Source organism: Bos indicus, chromosome 5 (genome assembly GCF_029378745.1).
Source record: "Bos indicus isolate NIAB-ARS_2022 breed Sahiwal x Tharparkar chromosome 5, NIAB-ARS_B.indTharparkar_mat_pri_1.0, whole genome shotgun sequence".
In the NCBI taxonomy this organism is placed as follows: Eukaryota; Metazoa; Chordata; class Mammalia; order Artiodactyla; family Bovidae; genus Bos; species Bos indicus.
In genome coordinates, this window is record NC_091764.1 from 39,291,719 (window position 1) to 39,310,104 (window position 18,386).

Sequence of the window (18,386 nt, forward strand, 5' to 3'; positions counted from 1 at the left end):
AGCAATGAAGATCTGGAGTTCAGAAGCCACATCACATGTTACTATTTCTTTTCTTCATGAACTTTTCTCAAGTTCAAAAGAAACTTCATTGGATCTAGTAATACACTGATGATAATAAATGAAATATCACAACATCTCAGGAATAAGTACAGGAGCCCAAGACCTTCCATCCATAGATAAGGAAACTTAGTCCCAGGTGGATGTAACTTCTTAGGCAGGAAGTCTAGGAGGCCAGTGCCATCTTCCATGGACAGGATTTCTTTACATCCAAGGTGCTATATTCTTGCATACATGTACTTTGACTTCAAGGCATCTCCATATCATGTTGCTCAAGAGCAACAGTGATGTCTTAGGACTCATTGGGTTACTTTAAAAGATTTTTCTACTCTTAGCCAGTAATTCCCCCCAGAAGTGAGTTTTATTCTACTGAAAGTAAAATGATGGTTCCCCTAAAATCTGAGCAGCACTGATTGCCAGACAAGGGCATAATGTCAAAAAACAGATATGTAAGTAAATATATATGTGAACTTCACTCCCTGGCAATTTTTGGCTTTTCATGCAGAGCAGTTAACTGTCACTGCCCTAGGGAGACGCACATCTAGTTGTTTCTCCGTGAATAGCGTAAAGCTACTCTTTATTCTATCACTTCTCTTATAAAAGTCTACAAATACAATTTCTAGATCGTTTTCTCCTTATGTCTAAATTTACTCACTTTTATACATATATACATTTTTCCCTTTAGCAGGAAATTATATAATTAGATATAATTAAGCCTGTTAGTGTCAAAGAAAGAAAGGATAGGTGATAAAAAGTAAGACAGGTTTGAAAGTGTCAGATAATTGTTGTTTTCTTTCAATCAAGTAATGGCAGAAAAAACATAATGAATTGGAGGGAGAACATGACCATGTATCATGCTAGTTCCAGGATTCTCAATATTTCCATAAAATATTTTTCCTTATTTGTTGAGAACATACTATGATTGATTTAAAATGTCTTATTGATAAAAAAGAATGTTATACATAAGGCACTAGTGGTAAAGAAGCCGCTTGCCAATGCAGCTAGATGTAAGAGATGTGGCTTTGATCCATGGGTCAGGAAGCTCCCCTGGAGGAGGGCATGGCCACCCACTTCAGTATTCTTGTCTGGAGAATCCCATGGACAGAGGAGCCTGGCAGGCTTCAGTCCACAGGGTTGCACAGAGTAGGATATAACTGATGCGACTTAGTGAGCGAACATACATAAGTAATTGTAACTAACAATAGAAAGAAAACTTGATAAATCTCTATATTCCTTGCTATAAGGTGACAGCGACATCAAATGTGGTAACATTTGCACACTGTACCATAAAACCCCCAGGCAAAAATATTGGAGTGTGTCGCCATTTCCTTCTCCGGTGAATCTTCCCAACCCAGGGATCAAACCCGGATCTCCCCATTGCAGGCAGATTCCTTACCATCTGAGCCACCAAGGAATCCCTATAAAATCCCCAGAGGGTATTACTGATATTGGACAGTTTAGTTTGTATACCACAATACTTATATTTTCTCCTGTGTAAGAGTAAGCTGAAAAATACAAGAAGGTGATATTTTTCTTATGGAGTATAAATGATAGACAAATTTGTTCACAAAATGTGTGTCAACAGCAGTCACAGGACCAAGGAGAGCATGTAAGGTGAAACTTTCAGATGGATGTATATTTTAGCTTTTATATATGGATATGAAATTTTAAATTGCATTTCTCTTTCGTTACTGGTTTATGAGCACATGTGAAAATAAAAAGAGTTTTCTATTCTCAAAACTAAAATTCCTGGTTTCTGATATAATGCTACTCTATAATTTATCATTTCCCTATGGAATTATCATAGTGACAGGCAATGTTTCTACCAAGACATTTCTAAAGTAGTATTATTGTTTATAAGGGCAAAGGACTTTTAAAGGTTTCTGTATTTCTCATCATTTTTCAGTCTTATGGTGAAGAAAAATTTCTACACAGTGAAAATCTAACCTCAGGGACACCTTGTGTTACCTAAAAAGACCTAGCATTTGTATTACGTCTGATGAGTAGGCAGCATCTGACACCATATCACTTCACCTGGAAAGGATTTCTCCCTTCTTTCTTTATTCCAACATCCTCCTGTCAAATCTGTATCAGGTCACATTTTGTCTCTAAGAGAGAAAAAGCCTGGAGCAAGGACTTTCTTGCTCATAACCAGCAGCTGCCACCAAAAAATATCTTTATTTGTGGCCAGTGTTGAAGTCATACATAAAAATTTCAATCTGTCCTCTTCATATTGAAAAGCAATCACTACAGTAGCAGCATTGCTTTTGAGCATGAACTACTGTTTGTGAGGTGGCCACTGAGTACCCATGGTGAGCACACATGGTTCTGTCAACTGTAGTTTGCAACCTAATTATTAGTGTATGCACACACACACACACACACACACACACACACCCCTCTGTTATGGGATGTCAGCGTGTCACCGTATCTCATCATTCAGTTTGGTAAAGTGATAGGATGTTTGTGTTTTATATTCCTAAGCCTAACTGTCAGGACTTTTTAAAATAATAATCTTTTACGGTGAGTTAACAATTAATGTTGAGAATAGGATGATAATTAAACCATCAGCAGATAGAGAGCAGAAGTGTTAATACAATTATATCAGGGAAATGAATGACATGAATCTGACATAAAAAATCTAGGCTATATAGATCTTAATTTTATCTAGTAAAAAACAATGAAAACAAAAATGAAAAGATTCCTAAGGCTCAGTTTGCCACAAACTACACTTTGATTATTCACCAGTTATGCATTAAATTTTGCTCATTTTGTTTGTATTCTCAGGATCAAATGTGGTACTTGAAGTATATCAGGGGCTCAGAATTTTTTGTTGAATGAATATGTGACCTTAAGGCAAAATGATGTCAATAATCTCGTCTAACTACTCGTAATTCAGTGTAATCATGATACCAAATATCCAAATAAGATCAGTGGCTTAATCATGTCACCATCTTCCTCAAGTAGATATTCAAATATCTACATTGATATTTTAAAATAAAAAAAAAATTACTTTTTGGGGAGGAGGGGTTACTTCATGAGATATAGTTTATCTCCGGCTGGTGTACTGAGAGGCAAAATATATTTTTACTATTAAATTTCTGAATTACATTGAACAGTACCTGAGTCAGCACCTGAAGCCTACTGTGCCCTCCATAATGGTCCCTAAGCTTCCCAAACTAAAAATAGTCTTAATAGAAAAAATTTATTTCCTCCGCTTCATTTGAGATGATCTTTTGCCTTCAGAAATTACCATCACAGAGATGTTCACTAAAACTTTTTGATTTTTAAAAAAAAAATTTCATTTAAGATTATGCATTTAAGGAAGAATAGCATCATTTCCAATGATGGAGTTCAGATCGTGGTCCTACCTGCTCCACCTCATCAGCAGTGCGCTGCATCACTTCATTATGCTGTTCTTCCAACATCGCCAAGTTTAACTCCTCTAATAATTCATTCCTTTCATCTTCCAGCCAGCCTTCATCCACCTACATAAGAATACATTAGTACATTATATTCTGTTAGTGAGGACTCATGCTAAAATAGGGTAAACTTAAATGGTGATGCCTGACTAGTTCCTTTTATCATAATGATTCTCTTCAAAATACCAGCCTCCTATAGTTCACCTCTCAGAAGGAAGAAAAGGTGATAACAAAAAATTGGGCTCTTATGCTTTTTATCTTTTCCTAAAACAGAACTACAGATTTTCTCTTGTAACTGAGTAGATCTCACAGCACAGAACATTACTGTCTTTCAAAATGTATGAAAATCATGCTGCATAATCCACAGCTGTCATGCTCATTACCTCCAACAGTCCCCGTGCTAAAGAACTGCAGTGGTACTAATAGGGCTATGAGACAATAGGGCCTTTTTCCTTAGCAACAACCTCAAAGCAACTCCACACAAAGTGCCCCTCTCAACACACACACACACACACACACACACACACACACACACACATACGCACGCACGAGCTACTCTCACTCTGTTTTTGATTTTGAGGTGGATGACTTTCAAGTTAACAAGATGGCTCCTTGCCACAAATACCCACATTTATTTTATCTGAAAAAAAGGAAAATTCCAAGTTATTCTCAAAAACAAAGTGACGCTATGGTATAACTATTGTGATTCATTTCTCAGATCCAGTTCCAAGGAAAAAGAGCTTACATGTTGCATATAAGGGTGAGGGAGCAGTGTGAAGCATGCAGGGTTTTGTCTGTGGGTGCTGAAGGCAGGTATTCTTGTGGGAGTCTTACACAAACTAAACCAAGCAAATCCTTTTGGCTTCTTAATACAAAGGGAAGTGGAAAACTCGTGGTTATCTTGTTAATATGATAAGTGTTGACAGTCAATACAGATAATTTGCCTCAAAGTGGGGTTTTGGAGCTGCTGCTGCTGCTGAGTTGCTTCAGTCGTGTCCGACTCTGTGCGACCCCATGGACTGCAGCCTACCAGGCTCCTCCATCCATGGGATTTTCCAGGCAAGAGTACTGGAGTGGGTCACTATTTTGGAGCCGGATTACATAAATTAGCTGTCTATACTGATTGAATTAACTGAATAATTGTCAAAGTTCTTCTTTACTCTGTGTTACAATGGAACAGCAGTTTTCTAGTGAGTCAAAATTAACAAGAGAGGGAGATGTTTTCACTACCAGACTAATGCTTAAGCACCAAGCAAACACATAAAATAAGCTTGTCTTTAAGAGAGCTGAACTTCTAAAACGTAAACACAAATAAACCTGTCTGCATGCTCAGTTGTGTCCAGCTCTTTGTGACCCCCACGGACTGTAGCCTGCCAGGCTTCTCTATCCATGGGATTTTCCAGGCAAGAATACTGGAATGGGTGGCCATGCCCTCCTCCAAGGGATCTCCCATGTCTTCTGCATTGGTAGATAGATTTTTTTAATTTATCACTGAGTCACCTGGGAATCCCTGAGAAAACATTAAATTGCATCAGAAGAGGCATTAGTGTATATGCATCATATTCATTAAAAGAAGGCAATCTTAGGTTTCTTTTTTATTTACTGAAGTCTACCTAGACCTTAAATTATCTCAAACTTGCCTGGGCCAAAAGCATCAATGCATTTATTCATCCTCATTTATTTCAATTTGGCCTGAATAACTTGACCAAGTTCCACCCCAGTGACTTTGATATGCAGATGAGCTATGAAAATTAAGCTGGCTAAAAATTTAAATTCAGTTCAATTCATAATTGTTCAAGTTTTATATTTTTTTAATCCCTTTTAAGTTTCATGAAGTTGCAAATGCCAGACTCCAAAAGAAATTACTTAAAGCTAGAACTGTTTATTTTTTATAAGCATACCAAGGAATGTTTCTTTAATCAGGTCAAAACAAAATATTTGCCAACACTGATATAGTGAATGATAGAACAGAATCTTTTGAAACTGAAATGAAGGGGTGGGGAAGACAAAGAGAACAAATGATAGAAATTAACAGTTCCCTATAACCCTTATCTTGTTATCTAACCCACAGATCCCTGAGTTGCCATGGGTAGTTAGTGTCCGTCTGCTTTGATAAGGTGTCCCTCTAGGCTGGAGGGATACACAACACACTAAGTCAGGAGAGATTCTTCTGGCTCACCTTTCCCCGTCACATTTCCCATAATGTGGCAGACTGGCATAAATATGGCAGTCTGAGTCCAGTGCTCTGGCAGACCAACTTTTCCCTAGAGCTGAGCATAGTCATAATTATACAAGGGGATCTGTCTGCACCGCAGAGGATCACATGTGGTATCTCAAAGAAAGGAACAACCTGCACTGTCTCAAAAGTTCTCTACAGTTCTTGCAAGAGTCTGTTCTCATCCAGCGTCCCAAGAGGAATAGGGCAAAACAGTAATATCTTTAATGGTCCAAGGAAGAAAATGGGCAGAAAATGAAAGTAAGTTGACGTTGACAGGGAATGGAAGAAATGAGTAATTTTAAAATATTGCATGGTTGCACAGTACTGCCCCCAGCAACTCTGTAGATCATTTCTGAGACTATTTGAAACATTATTTTTAAAAGGCTAGAAAAACGACACATAAACTTCTACTCTTCCTAAATAAAATATACGCACAAAAATGCAATAATGAAACATATTGAAACTGATGGGAAAATATGGTTACATAAATACAAGTTTTGTTTTGTGTTACGTTTGCCACCTTATAGCATGTAATGCTTAAATTACATTTTTAAGTATGGTGTTACAATGCATTTTCTTTCCTTATTTTTCTAGAAATCTGATTTTCTAAAGGCAATCAGCTTCATTCCAGTATCATTATGACTTCTTCAGGATCAAGGGGCTAAGGAAGATCTTACTTTTGTCAGACAGGATGGTATCCTTCAGAGTCAGATGACCATCTTTTATCAACTGTGGAAAGTATTGTCTGAAAATTCATCCTCCAACATGAACTCTTGGGTTAGGAGTATAGTCAGTTATTCAAAAACACCACTGGTTCTACTGAGAATATTTATGCTATCAAAGATTAACAGGATCTGGTCTTATGTTATTAACTTCTATTCTTTCCACAGTACATTACAGCTGTTACATGGCATAGTAAAGGAAATACTTTAATTCTAAATTAATGAGGTTGTCTAGAAGTTACATGGAAAGGGCAGGGAAACCACAGGATAAAGTCAAAGTATCTTTTCTACAAAGGGTGACTATTCAGCTCTTTTCAATTTACCATTAATTTCACTAATATGTATTTTTAGCCTCTTTATTCTTTTTCAAGAAAATGGGGTCATTGAGATTAACTGGTTTGCCAAATGTCCAGGTAATTAGTGCAATTTCATACGTATTTTAATAATTCACTCTCACATAGGCAGCCCAGCCAGTTGCAGCCTGTCCAACCCCACTCCCAGGACCTCAGGTGTGCAACTTCAGTCTGCCCTGGGCTATGGAAGGCTTTATGGGAACCATTTAGAATGGTCAAGGGCATAAAGGAAATATATGCGGAAAGGGTGATCTTTTATAACCACTATATTCGAGTCAGGATTCAGTCTGACACTGAAATACACTTACTCAATGTAATTTATAGATGGGATGTAGTTACTGAGTCTGAAAAATATCAGATCAATAACCTAAAAGACAAATGGTGATATAACCAACTTCACTCAAACTACTGACAGAAGGATAGAATGGTGACAATGTAAGGTCCTTTCTGCATTGCGGTGGGGGATAAAAAGGACATAAAAAGAAGTACCGATAGTACTCTTCTTCCACCATTACCTCTCCTTTACTTTCATGACATCTCCCTCTGTAAAGATATAAAAAAATTCCTTAGAAGCTATCAGTTTTTGGTTTTGGCCAGACAGATGTGTCTGTCATGCTAACCTTGGAAAAAATTCATCTACTATATGTGGAACCACATCATGCTACCTAATGTCTTTCATCTGATAAAGGCACTCTAAAAAGATTTGAGTTGATAGCAAGATATGCTAATGTTTCTCTCATTAGAGATTCTTTTAAGATACCTTAATATGCCAATTAAGTATTTTTAGATGACAACCTAAAGCAGGGATGCACACAGAATTAAATATCACATAAAGTCAATCATTTTTCATTTATGAATTAATTTTAAATAACTGGTAAGTGGAAGGAGAGAGTAATTATTCAATTTTGTGTTTCTTTTAAAAAATAAGTTGTTTAGCTGCCTTTATGTGGAGCAGTATTAAGGAGTCTTATAACTGTTTTAATAAGGTTGGCAAATTGGGAATGATGACTGGATTCTATTTTGTGTGCCTGGTTTTACAAATAACTGTGGCACTGATCTGATGTGGAATAGCAGACAATGAACCTACGGTTCAGCCCAAGGCTTTTGCTCTGTATTCTGACCTGACTCTCTGGCCTTGCGACCAGCAGCAGGATTCTCCTGCACTCATCGCTAGACAGCTGGGCCACCGCCACCTCGCGATCCTGGACGTCTTCCCCATTTATCTAGAAAACAAATGAAAGTGGCGCATTAGTTTCCATTTCCACAATGCTGCACACAATAAATGGCAAATATCAGCTCATTTATGGTAAATGTATGGACAATGAAGCTCACACAGTGGGCTCGTCTTCAGCCCCTCGGTGGTAAGTGCCTTCACTCAATTACGCGCTTACTGTAAGAGCCATATCGATCCCTGAAGGATGGCGGACATCAGAGGAAGCAGTTATGTTCATAAATGTCCAACCTGCGCCCTGGCAACATACATCTAGCAACACAATTAACCAGCCCCTGACAGGTGACGTTCATCTTTCTCCGCTCAGAGTAATGGAAGTGTCACTCTGAGATAATGGTGCTGGGGAGAGCAGGCCCAGCAATACCACAACTGAAATCCGTCATCCTGCGCGCTTGCTGGGAGCCAATTAGAGAGCCGCCCTGTTATCTCTCACCGGGTGATGCTCCCGGCCGCTGCTGCTTGCATTTTCATTTAATCATCTCATGTTTGCATGTGGGTCTGACTCAGTTGCCCCAAATCACTCTCCGGATATCTTTTGATGCTTAACTAATCAAACGAGAACAAGCTTATCGGTAACATCCTCGTCTACTCCCAGCTCCTTTCTCAGATTTATCTGCTTCTCTAAAACAACAAAACTAATGAAATAAGGTTCAACTCTTAAGTATACTTAAATCTGAAAACTTAAATGCTTTCTTTAATAGGAATGCTTAATGAAAGGAAAACTTAAGTAAATTTTTTATTAAAAACAATAGATTCCAGTAGTGTTTGAAATGTACCATTTTTTTTCCTAAGTGCTACAGAGAAAATAAGGTTCCTAAAATTTGCATTTTAAACTACATTTTCATGTTCAAAGGTATTTAGCTCTTATTGATGTATTTTTATTTGCCCTTTATAAATTTCTTTTACTTTATTAATCATTCTATTCCATAGAGACAATGAGATTTTTGACCCATAACACATAATCAAAGAAAGTAGAAAGAAATTTCAATTGAAGAGGTCAAGTAATTCTATCTAAAATAAGTATTAATTATGTCAATAAATTAAACAAAATGTGGCTGCAGTGACCACTATTTTCAATAATTAACATCTTTCATTGAGAATTTCTTCTTAAAAGCATGAAGTAGACTCCTGAGGTTTTCTCCTTGTGGGTCTCTGGGATTCTGGCTGACTCATGAAGACAGACATAATTATCTGAAGACAAGCTCAGGAATCTCATCTGTGCACCACAATCAATGATCCTTATAGACTCATATCTAGTATGAAGGAAGCAGACGATAATAGTCAAAGGAGGGAAAAATCACACAACCACATGCTGTATTTTCTTACTGTAATCAAATGAGTAGCTCCTCGGTTTTTCACTTGTGTGTGTGGACAGGAAATTCAGCTTTTATAACTTTCAAATCTATTTTCTTTTCTTTTTGCAATTTCCAAATAAAATTTGTCAAAGTAGAAAAAAAAAAAAAAAAACAACTTTTATTCCAAATTGGGGACTAATGACCCAGAAGGATATGTTGTAGTTTTCCTTTTTTTTTGTAAATATATATCTGAAAAGCTATTTCTGTACTGGGTGCAAGGCCTTTTTTCCTTTACATAAATTTCCTTTTTTCCTTTAACATAAATTGGCAGTGGAGGATTACTCCTCCCACCTGTGTGTAGTTGAAAAATAATAATATGGAAAGTTTTACTTTCTTTGAGTTTTGAGGGCTTGCACCCCTTTCATAGTAATTCTTGTAGTATATCTGTGGTGCATCTATGTGTCCATCTTTCTTCTTCTGCATCTGGTCTTGCTTGTTCCCTCCTCTGTAGGCACATTGATCCTAAGGAGAATGAGTTGGATGATCTCACACAATTTATGTTAAACTTTTATGAAAAATTTGAAATGCAGTTCTCACTTTTTCTCACTTCCAAATTCTTCATGTAAACTTTACTTACCATTAATCTAAACACTCTTCATTCATGTTAATGTTACTATTATGTTTTTCTCTATTAAAATGCAGATAATAGTGCCTCTCTCAGAGGGCCGTTACAGGATTAAATGGGCTAATATATGTAAAAGGTTTAAATAAGTGACGTATACAGAAAGTGCACAAGGTTGGTATATATTACTATTAATGCTATTGTTGCTATTATTACTATGATTATTTATATTTTAATCTTCTTCTAAACAAAGCAACTATATTAAAATTCATGCATAACAATGAAATCCACAATAGTAAACATGGTTCTAGCTTATGATATATCTATCTCATATGTATTTTTAATTCTTAGAAGGTCAAGAAACACTATGGCTGAGTTTGATTTCCTTTATTTTTCTATCTCCTCTGTGAACTCATAATGACCAGAGCTATGATCTTCAGTCTGGGCATTATGTCCTTATTTTGGGAGGACAGATCATATATTGTAGAAACAGTTTACACCCAGAATCACAGATGGAGTGAAATAAATTTGCCACAGAAAACAGGCATTAACATGTAATTTTTATTTCTTTTTTAAAATAAACGTCACCTGAGCCACTGGGTTAGTAGATTCCATTGCACTTGGAACATTAGTTTGATACTCAGATTGATATTGAGACAAAAAATGCAGCCATAGGTTTCATCAAAGATTCTTCTCATGGAATGAAAAGACTTGAGAAGGATTATTTCCATTCCTCCTCTCATGGAGGAATGGAAACAGAGCTTTCCACCTTCATTTGCTTTGTTTCCTGAATGATGGCTCATAGCTGAAGGATGGCTTGTGGGAAAACAGCTTCGTATGCCTGGAAACACCATGTAGACAGAAAGAGTGAAGGAGCCAGAAACAAAGGGAGGACATAGATGAGGAATGGAGTCATCACTATTTAATGAAAGACTTCCATTTCAAGACAATAGAGGGGAAAAAAGAGAGGAAGAAGGCAATATGTAACTTTGTTATAAATTTAAAAAAAAAAACCTGCTAGATAATATATCTGTCTCATTCTCTGTGCATGGGCATATGTAAACATTAGTTTAAAAATGGATATTATCTTGGCTTAGAAGAGAATTGTGGCAATTACAAAGAGAAATCAGCCAAAACCCCACTTCAGGCCTAATCTCCTGTACATGCCTATGAGTGTGTATGTGTGTGTGTGTGTGTGTGTGTGTGTGGCTTCTCAGGTGGCACTAGTAGTAAAGAACCTCCCTACCAATGCAGGAGACATAAGAGATGAGTGTTCAATCCCTGGGTCAGGAAGATCCCCTGGAGGAGGATATGGCAACCCACTCCAGTATTCTTGCCTGGAGAACCCCATGGACAAAGGAGCCTGACAGGCCATAGTCTATAGGGCAGCAAAGAGTCAGACATGACTGAAGTAACTTAGTATGTGAATGTGTGTAAAAACTTAGAAGCCTAGAAGTGTCTTCATATAGCTTCGTTTTTGTTTAAATATGACCATTTTTAGATTTTTCATGTCAGTGTACCATGGGCAGATAGGCAACTAAAGTTTTTGGCATTCAACGAACTATAGGTGGTAGAATTTCTTATTTGAAAACCCAAAAATCTAAGCAAAAGAGGAAAGATTTATGTCAAATGTATTGATATTTCACTGTGAAAAAGAAGGCAAAGGAAGCATAGAGATACAGAGGTGAAACAAATAGAAACAGCAGGAAAATAGTTATCCAAAAAAGCAAGTAAGAGTAGGAAGAAATGCTAAGGACCAGTTTAGGGCAGAGAAGGAAAGAACTGATTAGAGGTCTTACTGTTCCACTGTTTTGTTGCGCTTTTGCAGGGTTTTGTCAGGGAATAATCCTTAGAAACATGACTGACTTTTCTGGCCAAGATTAGAAAAATATATACTTACATGGAATACTATATGCTTACCATGCCAAAGAGAATGTGAGAATAGAACACTGTTTCCTTTAGATAGTCAATCATGTATGTGTCTTTAATTTTTCTCTCTGGCTCAGCACTACAATTTTGTTAAAGGACTTCCCCATATTAATTCCTGGGAACATGTCTGATACAACCAGTTTGTAGCCATAGCACAGCAAATAGACTGTCAAGCACTTGCAGAGGAAAAAAAACCCATGAGAGCTAGAATATGTTCTCATGAAGCTGGGTCATAGTTTCTCTTCTGTATGATCCCTACCTTCTATCAATAGTGTGTGAATACCCATGTGTGTGTGTGGTGCCACTGAGGAAGGTCCTCTAACATGTCCACTGAGCACTACAGTTAGAAAATTTTAGCCACACAATGAGGGCAGAGCCATAGAGGTACTATACTTAGGTCATTGTGAACAGGAAATTAAAATCACAATTGCTTCAACAAGATTCATTCAAATCAAAGCCAGCCAGGAAAGCTAAAGGATGAGAAGATATCCTCTCTTTCTGCTACTCTCATCTCCCTGGGAAAGGAGTCATTAATTGTTCATTACAGTGTATCCCATAATCTCCTTACCAGCCACACAGGAGCTATTTGTCTATGAGTACAATTTTGTCACGGTTTTCTTTAATATAATTTTACTATCACTCTTAAGACTCTTTGTTTCCTGTGTGTGCAGATAGAACTGAATTCTAGGCTTTTTAACGTGACAGGTATTTACTCATTAGATGTGACATATTTGTCACTGAATATAAACTAATCAGGCAAACCACAGCACTTTATCAATCCTGCTGCTGTTTCAATGAACCAGCTCCATTACGGAATGCCTTATTATCCAGAAAAATTTTTATCTGATAACTTTAACTGCCCACAATATAGCCAAAAATAAGGAAGCATCAGAACATGTGGTATGCAACTATGGAAACACAGGTACTCTACAACTGTTGAAGTCTACCTGCAGAACTAACAGGTGCCATTTCACTAATTGTATTTGTGTATTGTGTATCTAACTGTATTTTACTAACTGTATTTGGGATGTGGTGAGCTAGAAACTAGGCAGGGAGTCCGTGAGGCTGCAGTAGTGAATATGGGGTGTGGTGAGTAGAAGGTGAAAGGAAAAAGTGACAGCTGGTAACAGCAGGAGGAAAATGACAAAACACAGAAAAAGTAGCCAATGGCTCAGACGGTAAAGCGTCTGCCTGCAGTGCAGGAGACCTGGGTTTGATTCCTGGGTCGGGTATATCCCCTGGAGAAGGAAATGGCAACCCACTCCAGCACTCTTGCTGGAAAATCCCATTGACAGAGGAGCCTCATAGGCTACAGTCCATGGGGTCACAAAGAATCGGACATGACTGAGCGACTTCACGACTTCACTAGGGTCACTTAATATCAGGGCACACAATCTTCCAGACCTTTCAGTCACAGAGCATTTTACTCCATTTTAGCATTGGGCGGTGACAGCTGGGTATGATGTGACCCTCAGCATCAAAGGAAGGTTACATTCTTTTCAGTTGACTTAATTGGAGATATTAACAAAGTAAACAACACATTTAAAATGATTCATAAGTCAAATACTAATGAAATATTTTTGAAGCTTCATTATCCGGATGGCACACTAAAATACTATGCTTTTTATTAACGAGGATACATAGTTAAAGCTTTACTCCTCCATCTATTCTGGCACTCTACCGAATATCTGTGTTTCATCCCCTCATTTATTCATATGTGTGAAAGAGATATTGAAAATAGAGTAGCAGACAAGACTAAGTCTTCTTGATTCACTTTTCCTGCCCCTGAATTATTCAGTGACGGACATATCCTATTTTGTTTAATCACAAAGGAGCTCACTAAAGTTGAAATGATATATTCTTGAAGTTTCCTGAGAACTAGTGGGACCATGAATAATCTCCAATTCTTTCCTAACTGGAGCTTTAGTAGAGGGTCCCTGATGAAAAAGGAGTTCTGTGGCCTCTCACTGGAGCAGGGAAGGAGTATGGAGAAGGGGTGTGATTTGGTGAGTGTCCCCCTAAAGAAAGTAAAGGAAACAGCAGAAGGCTGAGTAGGCCAGCCCTCTGGTATGGCACAGCTTTCTCACAACAATGCCACATTGTGCTGTCATCATCTGTGTTTGCAGCTGTCTTCCCAATTACACAGGGAGTTCCCCAAAGGCTGCCATGGCAGCTTGTTTATTTTAAAGCCCTGGTTCCAGGTAGAGTGTTGAATCCAAATGTATTGAATCAAAAGAAATATTTTTCAGGGGTTCATATCTAAGAAGGAGAAATGGGAATGATAGATATAACAACTAAAAGTTTTACAGAATATATCAACAGGTGGTAACTTCTTCAATGTGTCATTTGAGTCCTCCTTCCTGTTTTACAGGTGTGATCTGCTTCCCTGGTCGTTCAGATGGTAAAAAATCTACCTGCAATGCAGGAGACCAGGGTTCTATCCCTGGGTCAGGAAGATCTCCTGGAGAAAGAAATGGTTACCTACTCTAGTCCTTAGAGGAGGAAATGGCAACTCAAACCAGTATTCTTGCCTGAAAAAATTCCATGGACAGCGGAGCCTGACAGGCTGCAGTCCACAGGGTCGCAAAGAGTCGGACACAACTGAGTAACTGAACTGAACAGGAACCCACTCCAGTATTCTTGTCTGGAGAATTCTATAGACAGAGGAGCCTGGTGGGCTACTGTCCACGGGGTTGCAGTATCGAACATGATGGAGCGACTAACACTTTCATTTTTTTTTCTTTTTTCTGCAGCGAAATTCAAAGGCCTCTGTTCTTATTTTTGGGGTTAAATTGGATACAAGAGCTGGGGTGCTGTGTGTCTTCCTGCAGCCACTCTTTATGGGAAAGGACTCAAAAGTGACAAAGAGGGTCAAGGAAGATTTATGATAGAAACTTTGGCTTTCAAGGTTTTTCTTGATTTGGCTTGGAACTCTTTCCAGTTTATACATCTCCCATAAGGTGCTTACCATTTCTGTTGTTAAACTGAAATTCAGTCCATATCTATGTTTTCACGTGTCCATCCTCCACCTGTCCTCAGCAACTCATTTGTAAATAGTTAAGACTTCATATTTCTAAACTTTCATCATAATGGAACACTGGGATCACTGTTTACCTAATTTATTGTGGAAAAGGCAGCAATAAATGCTGTTGATGCCAGTAACAACAGCAGTTCATGCTTATTACATACCATACACTTATTTCTGGCCATGTACTTATTACTCATTAAGCACATCACAGGCTTAATCACATCTAACCTTTGCCACCATATATTTTACTGTTATCATTCTTTAAGATGAGGAAACAGTCTTACAATGAGAAGTTAAGTAAAGCTTCCAAGTAAGTGATGGAGCTGGAAGCTGAAGCTGAGGTATCTGAGTCCAGAGATTATGTCTTACTAAAATTATTAGCTAATAATCCTTAATAAATGGCACTATCAATTTTTTTAAAAAAAGGTTTGAATGATAGCTTTAGTTTTGTAGATGTTACTATCCATAAACAAAGGGAAATCATTTTCTCTAATATTTTTCAAGGTGTGAAATAAAATGAAAACTGTTGGACAGATAGAAGGAAACTAGAGAGAATAACTGCACCACGTACTTGCAAAATACGATCCCCTTCTCGAATTCGGCCGTCTTTTGCAGCGATGCTGTTTGGATCGACCTGTAAGGGAGAGGACACAGTGTCAGCTGGATATGCAATGTCGTCCCCAGAAACTTAAATGTCTTTGTAAATATGGTTCATGTTTTTCTATTGAGTTATAGGGGGCATGCCAAATTTTTCTCTGTCAACTGATTCTAAAAATGTTAATGAGCTATTTTAGAATTAATCATAATAAAATTAAGGAGAATGATGCCCAATTTGATCTGTAGACCACTTTTCTCTCCCTCCTTCTCTTTCTTTCATTCTTCCTTTTATCCTTTCCCCCTTTTTTATTTTATTTTTTTTTTACAGTTGTTCACTCATTTCTGTATCCCAACTGTCAGATGTTGTTTTCAGCTGACATGATCCTCAGATGATGTTAATACCAGAATTCTCTGGACCCAGGAAATGTACTTTCTGCTAGGGTGATTTTTAAATCCTGCCTTAGCTGTCTGAGAAAACCTGATAGCTATATTCTTAAGTCCATACTTATTAAAGGGATTTCTGTGTTATGATCACACAAATTTATAAAGGGATTTATAATCTATGTAGCTCAAAAAGTGAAAAAAAAAAATCCTACCCATGCAGATTATTACTAGACCCTACTTTACATGTAGGGTAAAGTATATTAACTATCATTTATTTTAGAATAAATAGATATTTAAAGCTCTTTTAAGAGCTTATCCACACTTTAATTGGCCAAACTTGAGTGATGACTTACTGTTCACGGGAGGTAATTTCATCTAGGACACATTTCACATGATGGCTTCCAATCATTTATTGGAGCTTATTCCAGCAAAGCCTTTTTTTTTTTTTCTTTAAGCAAAATATTTCAAGTGTAGCATAAGCTTGATCCATCCTATCCAGATGTTAGATATTACTTTTCTAATTAGGTAGTACCACCCAATAAATGAGTTTTAAGTGATCAGTCAAGAACAAAAGATGCTCTTGTGGCTTTTCTTACTATTCCTGAAGCACAAAGTTCCAAAGCTGACATGTTTAAATTGTAAACAGAGACTTACCTAAAGGAAATGATGGATAATTAATTAATTGTATCCTATTTAGAAGCCATTCACAATTTAAAACTTTGTCTTCAGAACTATAATCAAACTAATATTAAAATTCTGTATTTATACTTCCATACATATTACAAAAGATAATTCTGCATATGTTGCCTTATACTTCCTCACCATAATCAGAGGGGTTTTCATAGTTGTTTATTTAAGAGACGTATATATGCAAGTCAAATATTCTCTGGAAATTTTTTCACAGTAAGAACGAGTCAGTAGATTTTTTGGTAAAGTGATAAAGATTAACATTTATATTTATAGAGTTTCATAATTTTCTAAGTGCATTATCTTTTCCTAGTCTAAAACCTCTATGAAAGCAGTATTAAAAGCATTGTTGTATTGAATTTCTAGTTAAGGAAGCTGAAGCTTTGTAAGTTATATAATGTTTTCAAGGTCATGGCCAAGAAAATTTGAAATAGCACAGGAGAGCAATTAGTATTTAGTTTGTCTAACCTCTGGGTTCATGCACATACATATAATATGCATGATTTCACATATATATGTGTGTATACATATGCATATGCAGGAATTAGATAACATGTATACACATATGTGCTTGCGTGTACATATGTGATTTTTAATCATATCTGCATACATAATACCTTACTGCTTCTCATAAAATGATTCTTTTGGGAGTTTCAAAAATCACCTATAATAATAAACTTAGCTTCACTTTTTTTCAAAATAATTTAACACTGAAGGTATTTCACATTTAAGTACTTCACTTTTTCAATTGAAGTATAGTTGATTTTATTCTTTTTTATATTCTTTTCCATTGTAACTTATTATAGGATATTGAATATAGTTCCCTGAGTCAATACCTCACTTTTTGAAAGTGATTATGTGATTGAATAAAACAAACTAATGGATGCATTTCTTGGCTATGATATTCAAATTTATCAGTCTTCAGCAGAGTAAAATATTAGATTTTTTATTTAGATTTAAAATATTAGATGTGAATATTAGATTTAAAACAATTAGTTAATGTGATTGCTAACAAGTCAGATAAAATACACAGCAGGAATGGAAGGACAAATATTTGCTGATCAAAAACTTTGCCTGACTTCCTGTATACTTATGGGACTTTATTCAAATTTAGACAATGTTACCGTTTTTGCACTCTTTCTTACTAGGGTTATGCAGTGAAAGCATCCACATTAAATAAACTGATAATAATTGCATTACTTGGGCAACATAATTTACTTCTTTAATTGAAAATGACAAGTATTGGAACATGGCCAGTTCTTCACATCAAGCCTCCCAAGGATTTTCTCATTGTGAGTCATTTCACTCCATTGCTCGCCGTCTGCCTCCCCTAATCTCTCTTCCATGCCATTTCTTACCTTGCTGACATAAATGCCGGTGTCTTCTTCATCATCCGTTCGGTAACAGACTGTCAGACCCAGCTTCTCTTGACTGCTAACACGACACAACTCGACCTCCTGGGAGAAAAACACAGAGACCGACATTTATCTCAGAGAGAAATCCCACAGCAGGATGCAGAACTCACTGATATTCTCTGGGTCATCCTGGGATGTTTTCACAACTATTACCTGACATTTGAATTAACCTATGGTACCAAAATCCTCAAAACTCACTCCCAACATATACATCTGTATGATCAGGCCAACATTTAAAATTTTCATTATAAAGCTGGAGATGCACATTTTTTTGCATTGTCATAAAACAAAAAACTCACAAATGATGTTCAAATAAAATATGTATAAATCAATAATGTGGAATCAAGAAAATACTTGAGAATGTCAATGTAGGTAGCAAAATGTTTATAAAACTATTCAGAGTTCCTGTCTTTTTATTTTAATAAA

The 18,386-nt window shown here is 36.8% G+C and overlaps 1 protein-coding gene across 2 annotated transcripts in view; it reads right to left on the minus strand.

Moving 5' to 3' along the window:
* The window catches only part of PDZRN4 (PDZ domain containing ring finger 4), a 432,300-nt gene that overhangs the window by 4,739 nt on the left and 409,175 nt on the right, over window positions 1–18,386 (minus strand). For both annotated transcript variants that reach the window (XM_070789261.1, XM_070789263.1), the window contains 4 exons: window positions 17,904–18,002; window positions 15,449–15,511; window positions 7,894–7,995; window positions 3,429–3,545 (listed from right to left, as the gene is read on the minus strand). In XM_070789261.1, coding sequence (XP_070645362.1) covers window positions 3,429–3,545; window positions 7,894–7,995; window positions 15,449–15,511; window positions 17,904–18,002 — 381 coding nt within the window. The remainder of the gene's footprint in view (window positions 1–3,428; window positions 3,546–7,893; window positions 7,996–15,448; window positions 15,512–17,903; window positions 18,003–18,386) is intronic.